This window comes from Pelecanus crispus, chromosome 8, assembly GCF_030463565.1.
Source record: "Pelecanus crispus isolate bPelCri1 chromosome 8, bPelCri1.pri, whole genome shotgun sequence".
Classification (NCBI taxonomy): Eukaryota; Metazoa; Chordata; class Aves; order Pelecaniformes; family Pelecanidae; genus Pelecanus; species Pelecanus crispus.
This window is the reverse complement of record NC_134650.1, coordinates 10,906,294-10,915,794: the sequence shown is the minus strand read 5'-3', so window position 1 is coordinate 10,915,794 and position 9,501 is coordinate 10,906,294. Positions and strand designations below refer to the sequence as shown.

The following is a 9,501-nucleotide window of genomic DNA, read 5'->3' as shown; positions in this document are numbered from 1 at the left end:
TCTTTGTGAAAAGTCATAGAGCAACTGAACGAAGTTGCCACCCTCTGCCAGCAGCAGAACGGATAGCTGAACGTGACAGAAGATTGTGCAGGAGGGGCTTTTTACCAGGAGGTTGATTAGGTTGTAGGTTTTCCCTGTTGGCACAGAACCGTTTCTTTAAGGTAGATGTTGGAGGAGCCTGAAGTTTCTGCACGGTGTGGTACTGTTCAGCAATACAAGCTGCTTTCTTCCGCAGGTCTAGTTTTACCAGCATCATGTTGTTCTGCAGTTCTGCCAGCGTTTGGTCCTGAGAAAGGGAAGGCAATACATATAAAGATATGACAAGTTGCCCAACTCCCTGGTTACTATGAACTGATGACGATAAACTGCCTTTGCCAAAATTTACTAACTGGTGTGCTAGATAAGGCCATGCATAAAAGCTTCTGCTGTGAACAGTGTAGCAGTTCGATAAAAAAAAATAGGAACAGTAAGGCTAGTGACCAGCAGGGTTAGCTCAGTTGGTTAGAGTGTGGTACTAATAACACCAAGGTCACAGGTTGAATCCCTGCTCACTGCAGGGGGGTTGGGCTCGATGATCTCTTAAGGTCCCTTCCAACCCAAAGCATTCTATGATTCTATGAAAAAGCTGAATCCATCCTGCTGCAAACATGCTGCCATAGCAACTGATAGAGTGAAGTGGATAAGGAAATAAGAACTCCAAATTCTCCTACTTTAAGTGCAGGCTGTCAGTTAACTGAAGAGGAACAATTTGGGTCTCCTTTGGAGAGTTAAATATGCAGTCTGACTCAGCCATTGAAAAGAGTTAGCAATATAGCGCTCTCAATGTAACAGACAGTATGTGTCTAGAGAATGAGTAATTTTAATTTGCAGCTGCAAGAACCTCGATTATTCTACTGATTATGCCAGAGCAGATAGACTAAATCCCCTTCCAATCCAGAACAAAACAGACACATTACCTGTCTTGCCAGAATGTCATCACATGTACAGAGGGCTTCTCGAAGTTTCCCTGCACTTGTACTGTGGCAGCACGCCCTCTCTGCAGACTGAAGAGACTCCCCAAGTTTTTGTAATTCTGAACGCAGCAATCTGACATTCTACAGGAGAAAGAGATTTAATACAACAGCTAGCTTTGGCATTGCTCTGCAAACAAAGCCACTCCAAAGTAATTCAGACATGCAGTACTGAGGAAGGATCCCATCTGAGTGAGGTACACTGGGATCACAGATCACCTTCCACATCTATAGTAAAGGATTGTTTTCAACAGACCCATTTCAACTTCAACCATTTGTTTAAAAACCTGGAAACAGCAGCTCCAAAAACCATTTAAACTGGCAACCACCTTGCCTTGCAAGCATTCCTTTCTGTAACACACAGATGGAGTTACCTTCTGTCCATCCTCTAGCTTCCTGTCTACATCCGCAGTAATGGGTTTGGCAGAGGGAGGTGGCTCCAGTAATTTCTGGTACTTCCGCAACTCTAGGAAGAGACAAGAAGTAGTGAGCAACAGTACATTCATAAGCTTTCAGTTTTTCTGAAGTCAGGACTTCCCTTGAGACAAGCTGCCACATGCAAACTGAGAAAAGCTTTCAGTTTGTGCAGACATGCATAAACATTCCAGGCTTCTCCCTTTCAGTTACACAAAGGGACTTTAGAATTTGAACAGTGAGAAGATCCTGCCGTAAGGTCCTTTTTCATGTGAAAATGATGTGAAACCTTGTCCATCCAGCACATTATTCCTATCATCTACAACTCAGAATAGTGGTTTCGGGATGTCTGAATCCAGTGTACCCTACTGAAAAAGGTATCTCTAACCCTCTACAAAGATTGCTTAGGCGTAGTTCAGAACCAGCACACCGTTGCTGCCTTACCTGCTGTTGTGGTATTTAGCTCCATTTGACACTGTTCCAGTTTGGCTTTAGTATCCACCAGCTCCTGTTGCAGAGCACATGAAGTAGCCACTCGCTTTGATCGACGCAAGCCTTGCCCTGAGTCCTTTTGCTTAGTATCCAGGCTCTCCAATTTTTGTTTTGCCTCCTGCAGAGCAGCTTGGAGCTCCTCAATCTTCTCATCACGTTCCTTAGAAAGCAAGTTTGTTCAAATATTCAACAGAATTTTCTTAACACAGCTTTTCTGAAACTTTCAATGTCTTTCTTCCAGAAAAGTTTCTCAATCACACACTTCACATGTTGGACCTAGCTTTTAATGTCCTTTAAGTGAAAACACTGAACCCATTTCCTGGGAGCCTAAACCACTTTCTTACAGCCTCTAAAGACAAGGGATTTTTTGAGAGCTGGCATCTTCAGAGAGGTCTGCAACAAGTCCCAGAGGCCGCTCAAATGCCGTGGCATGAAAAATATAGACAGGCACATATCCATCATCACAACTAAGAGTAAGAAGAGAAATTCACAGACCTTGTGTTAATCTGAAGAGTGCAAAGCAAGCCACTAGCAAAAAGAGTAAGGGGGGGAGAGAATCATGTTGAACAAAGAGTAGTCAGAATGGTTGCACATTAGCTTCCAGATTAATGGCTGAGAATTAGAAAGCCTAGTGAACTACATAAAGCAGTAGACAAGAAGCAAAAATTGTGGATCAAGCTATCAAATAATATCACAAAAATACCACAAAAAGCAAAATCTTTCAGTTTGTGTAAGTCACCTTCCTGGACCCAAGTATCCCAAGTCCCCTCCCAACACACTGCCACTTCCCTGATGTCATTTCATTGCCCTGAACAAACCTGGATCTCTTCCTGGTAATAGTCAGTCAGTGACTCCTTCAGGTTATTCAGTTTATCCTCATACAGTTCCTCCAGCAGCTCCTTCTGAGCATCTACATGTTGGCTACAGAGAGAGCAAACAACTACGTGTTAGGGTCTGGCAGTTCTTGGTACTGTAGCTCACAAAGGGAGGGAGATGAGCATAAGCTGTACCTGCACCATTGCTCCTTCTGTTGCATGTGCTCCAGCATCTCATTGCAGATCTCCTCACGGAGGCGCATTTCTAGTTGCAGCTTCTCCTGCCGCTCTTGCACCAGCAGTTCTCGTGCAGCTTCCACTACACGCAACAAGTCCTGCAAGAACACAAACTCCATTGCCCACACTGCGCAACAGAATTAAGACCTAGAATAAACTAGGTGGTCCCATATCTGTAGGCTGGGGTGATCTGGGTTTAAGATTCTTTTAGTCACTTGGAAAGAGCAGTTGCCAGGTTTGCTTTTAATTCCCACGAGATAGCTTAAACAACACTGCACTCCAGGTGGAGCTATCTCCAGAGCAGCTTCCCCTACTGCATTGCCCAGGGCTGCACCTGCATTTGCTACCTTGACACACTACAACTCAAGTCTCTGTAGTATATGACTTCCATCTTGATCTTTCAGCTATTCCAGGTGCTCGCTTTGAGTACCTAGGAAGTTTGATTATTTTTCCTCAATTTAGCCATCTGTTTTGCATGTTTTCTGATCTCTAGATTTCCCTTGCATAGTAGGGATTATAGGTCTGCACCCAAGCTCTTACTGTCCCTATTCCACAGATGACAAAGTGTTTCCACATTAAGCATGTGCTTCAGATTTAAGACCACCTGTGGAACGTTTTCCTCATGGATTCCCGATTTCCTGGGTCCCATATCCTTCTGAGGTTCTCTATCATCTCTTGGTATAGTGCTGAGCTCCAGCCCCACCTCCCAGGCCAAAGCTAACAGTCATGTTCCTACCCCTGTATCCATAAAGGCTGCAAAACAAATTGCCACCCACCTCCTTCTCATACATGGAGACATCTGCTTCATCCTCACTGTCGTCTTCTGATTCCACTTCTTCCTTTGCCGCCACCTCCGGACCCTGGCTGGTTCGCCTGTTGTGCTCTTTGATAATTGATTGTATGGATGGAAGTCCCATCTTTGTGGGAGGCGCCTGAACAAGCTGAAGGGGAAAAGGCCATCGTTACTAGTCCACAAAGCCTGGAAGTTGCGTAGTCTTTAAATGTGGCACTTCTCTGCAACCTATAAACCCTTTCAGTTTAGCAGAATCTGGAAATACCGTAAAGGTAATAATCCACTGGAGAAGCATAGAGAAGATGTGCAAGGATTCCCCCTGCCTTGTGATGGAAAGGGGCCCATTGCCACAGAAGCAGGATGTATCCTGACCATGCTGTGATCCTGGTGTGTGCTACTTACCTGGCTGGCAATGGCTGAGAACTTGGCTACATACAGAGTTTCATCATATGTGGATGCACACTGGTTAATGTTGACAATCATGCAAGAGCGCCCATGTCCAGTGAAGAAACCCTGGAACACACGGGTTAGCTTGCTGTCCCGGAAGGGAACCACAGTCTGCTTCAATCTAGGGGGAAAGACAAGAGTGAGCCCATGGGAAAGCAAAACAGCTTGCCCACACACTTCCTATGGAGTTCTGGATACTCACTTGGACTGCTGGTTCTGGCGCAGGGCAGCAATGCAGCGACCCAGCGTGTGGAGGGAGGTATTGATGTTGTTTGCTTCTTTCATTCGGTCCCCACTTTTCTGGTCTTTGCAGCGTTCTGACCCCGCAAGGTCACACAGGGATAGCCTGAAGAAAACACAGGCGATATTCACATGACCTAACTAGGTTTGTCCTGTTCTAGCCAGGTTTACAATTCAGACACACTGTGATTGCCTACCCTGCTCGCCTTCCCAGTTTCACCATCAGGGCACAGAAAGCTTTTGGGGTATATGGGCTATTGCTGGACAGAAGGGCCTACCCTAAGTGTAGGTGTTACACAAGATAACAACAACATGAGCTGTGCAGCATCAAGTTCAAAGATACTTTGCCAGTCCTCAGGACAGCCACTTCCCGTACTGAGACAACCCATTTCCAGATAACTACATCCCAGGAACAGGCCTTGGCAGCACTCAGATCAGCCGTGCTGCAAGGGTAGGTTACGCACGTTTACCTCCATTCAAAAAAAACTGAGAACTACCTCAAGCTGTAGTTTGCAGTACTCCTTACAAACTCCTCAGTCTGTTCCAAGACTTCAGAGTAGGAACATTTACTCCTTCCAAGGACTTTTCAACAAGACCTTCCCCAGGATACTTCCCATACCTCAGATCCACAACAAAAGAGACAGGAAAGTTGAGTCCACAGAGAACACCCCCAAATCCTAGAGAGCATGAAACTTACTCGCTGATTTTTGGAACTATTTCACTGCCACCTCTTTGCAAGTGCAGAATCCGAATGGAGAAGACACTGTGACTGTAAAGAAACATGCAGATATTTTAAAAGGGAAATGCAACCTTTAAAAGCCCCTCAGGATTGTATGTCTGCCTAAACAACCCCCCTCCCCCTTCAGACCTGCGACTGGAGTTCTGGTTCATGTGGGTGCTAGCAAAACTCTGGTTTTTCCGACCCAGTTTCAGGAGCTTCCAGGCCTCATCAGCATCCCGGACATTGATCCAGTTCAGATCTGGAAAAGCAGGCACGCATTGGGCAAGGCAGTTAGGAGACTGGCAGAAGACTTAATTATCTCAGCCCCAACTTCACCATTGCATTTCCTTGACATTAACAAACTTAACATTCCTGTAATCCAGACATCTGAGAGGCCATAGAAGACGACATGCTCCCCAACACATCACTGCTAAGCCACCCACCCACTCAGTCGTCAAGTCTCCCTAGCAGGCCACTAAAAATATCTTTCAGATAAATCTACCTTTCACATAAATCTACCTTTCACATAGGGATTGCCAGTCTGGTCTTCACAGAGCCGCAGTGTCTGCCTCTTGCGGTTCTGGACAGGTAAAGCTGGTTCTAACAAGTCATAGATTAGCTCATTGTAAATCTCAAAGAAGGAGACCCAGATGGAGAACTGCACATCTCCCGTGTTGGTGAGTGAAATGCAATCCAAGTCAGCCCAGCGAGGGCCTAGTTCTGGGGAAAAGATAAGGAAAGAAAAAGTGAAAAAATCATGATTGCAGCTTTTAATGGGTCCAACCTGAATGGTTTAGCTATAGACTGAGATATCTTTCTTCAGCAGGAACACTTTCCCAGACTCAAAGCTATTCTATGTACCTCCTCCCATTTGAGCCCACACTAATGCCTCTCCCCAGTCAGACAGCCTAAGATTCCCTTAACAGTATACTCCTTTCTGTGTAAGAACTTTTTATACACTGGATCCTGACTCCAGAAGTATAGGGTATTTCAAACATGAACTCTTCCCAGTATAAGTGTTATAGTCCTTGTTACCTCAATCACTCCATGCTTCTGGATACCTAATCAGCTAGTAGTTCCTAGGTTTGAAACTCTGGGCAAAGTGCTCAGTGCAACATGTCACTTTAGCACCCTGCTTTCCTGCTATTGCCATCACATGGCATTCAGCTGCTCAATAACCATCCCTTGAATGAAGTAAATGGGTATCAAGTAACTTCATTTCACAAGGCTCAAGTTCTTATGCAGCAGCAAGTTCTTCATATGTTGGCAAGATATACATACAAAGTTCTTCAGCCCCCGACATCATCTTTCAAAGGGAAAATTGTGAGACTACAGCACCTTTGCTCCCCTACCCACAACACAGCATCCAAAAACCCATCACCCTTTTCTTCCCCGTCCTCAACAACAAGCAGCAGGTAGTACACAACAGGCTTCTAGACATACCTTCTGTCTGGCTGATGTCTGAATGGTTGGTGAGTTGGCTAGATGAAGAGAGGCCAGCAACTCCGCTGTCAAAACTGCCACTGGTCGTGGCCTGGAGCTGAGATTCAGCACTATGACTCCTCTTCAGTGGCGTTAACAGCTCCTCCTGGAAGGAAACAAAGAACGTGAGCATGTATGTAGTATGACACCATCCTTTCCCTGTTATTATTAAACCTCCGAGAAGCTGCATGCTTACCTCCCACAGACCCCCCCGCAGCATGGTCTGCTTCTTGGTCTCTTCCTGTCGCACCTGCCTGCTGTCCAGCCAGACCACCTCATTGGAGAGGGAAGGCTTCAGATCCATGGCTTGGTACAGCCGGTCCCCGACGCTGTTGAAAATGACTGCTAAGGAGCGAGGCAGAATCCCCCCATCTTTGTTGCTGCCTGAAGCGAGAACGGCAAGCTGAGGATTCACGTGTAGAAGCAGACAACTCCTTCAATGGGCTACTAACACCTAGTGCTTTCCTTACCCTGAATAGTGTGAGTCTTCCCTGAATTGGTGATGCCATAGGTGTAAACCAGCCAGTTCTGCCCATTCAGTACATCCTTTACCACCTGCTTCATTGTCTCATCAAAGAACAATTTCTGCCCCACATTTGGTCCAAAGATCTGCAAACAAGACATATGAAAAATGGCCTCATGTAGATCTTCCCTATCTTTTGACTGCAATTGGTTGTTCAAGTGCTATTACGTAGTCCTTTGTTCCCTCTGCTAGCCCCGCATCATGAGCAAGAGACCCACCAGTAATTCCAGTCCAAGCCCCCTACAAAAATAAGCTGTTCCGTTGCTTAATCCAGTAACATCTGATATCACTACAGCCTCTAATGTGTTTAGAGCCCCATGAACAAAACAAGAGTTTGGCCATTTGCTGCCAAAGAAGTTGTCAGGATCACCTTAAAAAGAGAAAAACTAAGGAAACAGCAATAGAAACAAACTTAAGTAGAGACGATTGTACGAGACTACATAGTTCACACAGTGCATTGGAATCAGTGTGCATTAGTAAGCCAGCTTTTCAAGCTGTAAGGCTGGCTTAAGCTTGAAAAACTTCCAGATGGATTGTTTGTCCCAGTTACCTACCTGAGTGAAAGTGAATCTGTGTGCCGCTTGTCCCACTCCACGTTCTGTGCTCCGCATGGTGAAGGAGTCCTTAGGGGCTTTTAGAAGAATGGTCTCTGAATTCTCAATGCAGACACAGCCCTACAGAACACATAAAACCCCATTATCACAGTGGCTTACAAGAGGCCATAGCATAGACAGCAAAGGATAATAGCATCTCCCAGCAGGCACACAGGCAACCAGCTCAGAGACTGCTTCATTCAGTGTCTCACCTGGTCTTCCCCTTTTTCCACTTCTGTAGATTTCAGAGGTCGAACTCTCAGATAGACCTTTAGTTTTCCATTATTGTCTTCAGCTACAGCCTGCAAAAATCAGGACAGGTTAAACATGGTAGCCAGAGAGGCAGTACACAACCATCTATCAGAACACTAACAAGAACCACAGCATGGAATACACGCGTGGCTGCCCTGACTTGTGCTCAGTAACTAATGGACACTTCCCCAATCCCAAAATCCCCAACAATGCCAGAACCTTTCTTAGTCATTTCCAGGCACACCAGCATTTCTTTTGTTTATCTAGTGAATCAGACCAAGAACCTGAAGACCTGACACCAAAACCAGCCCCCAGACCAAGCACCACACTAAGCAGCATCATGTTAAGAGGCACTTACTGACTGTGCCTTTGTAGTACACTACTCATAACAGGAACTGCTCCCCCCCAATGCAACATTTTGTTCTAGCCTCCTCTGAAGAGTCTCTGCTGGCCCTGCATCACAACACCTTTGTGCAGGGACACAGCAGTCACAAGTCAAAACACTGCCCTGTTTGTGGCAGAAGAGCTCCAACCTCACCTGCTGGGACCCCTCCAGATTTGGCGAGATGGCAGAGAACTCCGACAGCAGGTCCTTGCGCACATCAGCCCCAAACCCTGTTGCTGTGGATTCAAGAACAGGGGAGGCTGCAACATCATCATCAGAGAGCAGCCCTGGGGAGGCAAGTGCTTGCGCCATGGCGTCTCACACGGCTCCTGGAGAAAAGGGGGCACAGTGAGGATAGGGTGATGTCGCAGCAGTCTTCTGGGAGTCCGAGCTTTGCTGCCCACGGATACACCCCATTACACACAGTCTGCCACCATTGCCATATCCATCCGTTCCCCACAAACACAGACTGCCACACGGAACCCTCCCTCCACACACGCTGACACACAGGATGCCACTGCAAATGCGCACACACCCCTCACCACCACACAAGACCACAGGCACACCACCTACACACGCACCCCTCCACACTGGACCCCTCCACACAGACCACCACGTAAGAGACACCCCCACCACACGGAGCCGACAGACTTCGCACCTACACAGACCACCACACAGGACCCCCCCACGCGCAAACCACGCACAGCTCCACACAGGCCGCCCCCACAACACCCCCCCCCCCCCCCCCCCCCCCAAATACCACCGCACGGGGCCTGCCCACACAGGCACACACACACGGAATCGCCACCACTGCTCCCCACTGACCCCCTCACTCACCCCCCGCGCTGGCAGACCGCGAAGGCCCCCCCGCTCCCGACACGGACCCCGACACAGACGCCGCCGCGCACCCACCTCGCGTCCGCGCGGCGCCTACTGTTGGGGTTTCAAACCTCGCTGCCCGCCCGCTCCGCCAATGGGGGCCCGCGCCCGCCCGGCCACCAATCAGCGCCGGCCGTGGGGCTGCAGGGGCGGGGCCGGAGCGCTCGGCCGCCCGCGCGCCCGGGGACGGCTGGGGGCGCGCGCGCGCCTCCCGGCGG

General features: G+C 47.9%; 1 protein-coding gene across 1 annotated transcript; it reads right to left on the bottom strand.

Annotated features, from left to right (window-relative positions):
* Window positions 1-9: 9 nt before the first annotated feature.
* Window positions 10-8,716, bottom strand: KIF20A (kinesin family member 20A). The gene is made up of 18 exons (XM_009486990.2): window positions 8,558-8,716; window positions 7,980-8,069; window positions 7,729-7,848; window positions 7,122-7,260; window positions 6,848-7,035; window positions 6,613-6,757; window positions 5,689-5,889; window positions 5,317-5,428; window positions 5,146-5,217; window positions 4,411-4,554; window positions 4,164-4,329; window positions 3,745-3,909; window positions 2,927-3,066; window positions 2,735-2,837; window positions 1,869-2,076; window positions 1,385-1,476; window positions 957-1,094; window positions 10-286 (listed from the first exon to the last, which is right to left on the bottom strand). The coding sequence occupies exons 1-18, from the start codon at window positions 8,714-8,716 to the stop codon at window positions 14-16; spliced, it is 2,655 nt and encodes an 884-aa protein (XP_009485265.1). The 3' UTR covers window positions 10-13.
* Between the last annotated feature and the right edge of the window lie 785 nt (window positions 8,717-9,501).

Coding starts and splice junctions, on each gene's coding strand:
- KIF20A (XM_009486990.2), bottom strand. CDS start 8,716: ATGGCGCAAGCACTTGCCTCCCCAGGGCTGCTCTCTGATGATGATGTT. Junction 5,890..6,612: donor AGACATCAGCCAGACAGAAG/GTATGTCTAGAA, acceptor TCTTTTCCCCAG/AACTAGGCCCTCGCTGGGCT. Junction 5,218..5,316: donor AACCAGAACTCCAGTCGCAG/GTCTGAAGGGGG, acceptor GTTTCTTTACAG/TCACAGTGTCTTCTCCATTC.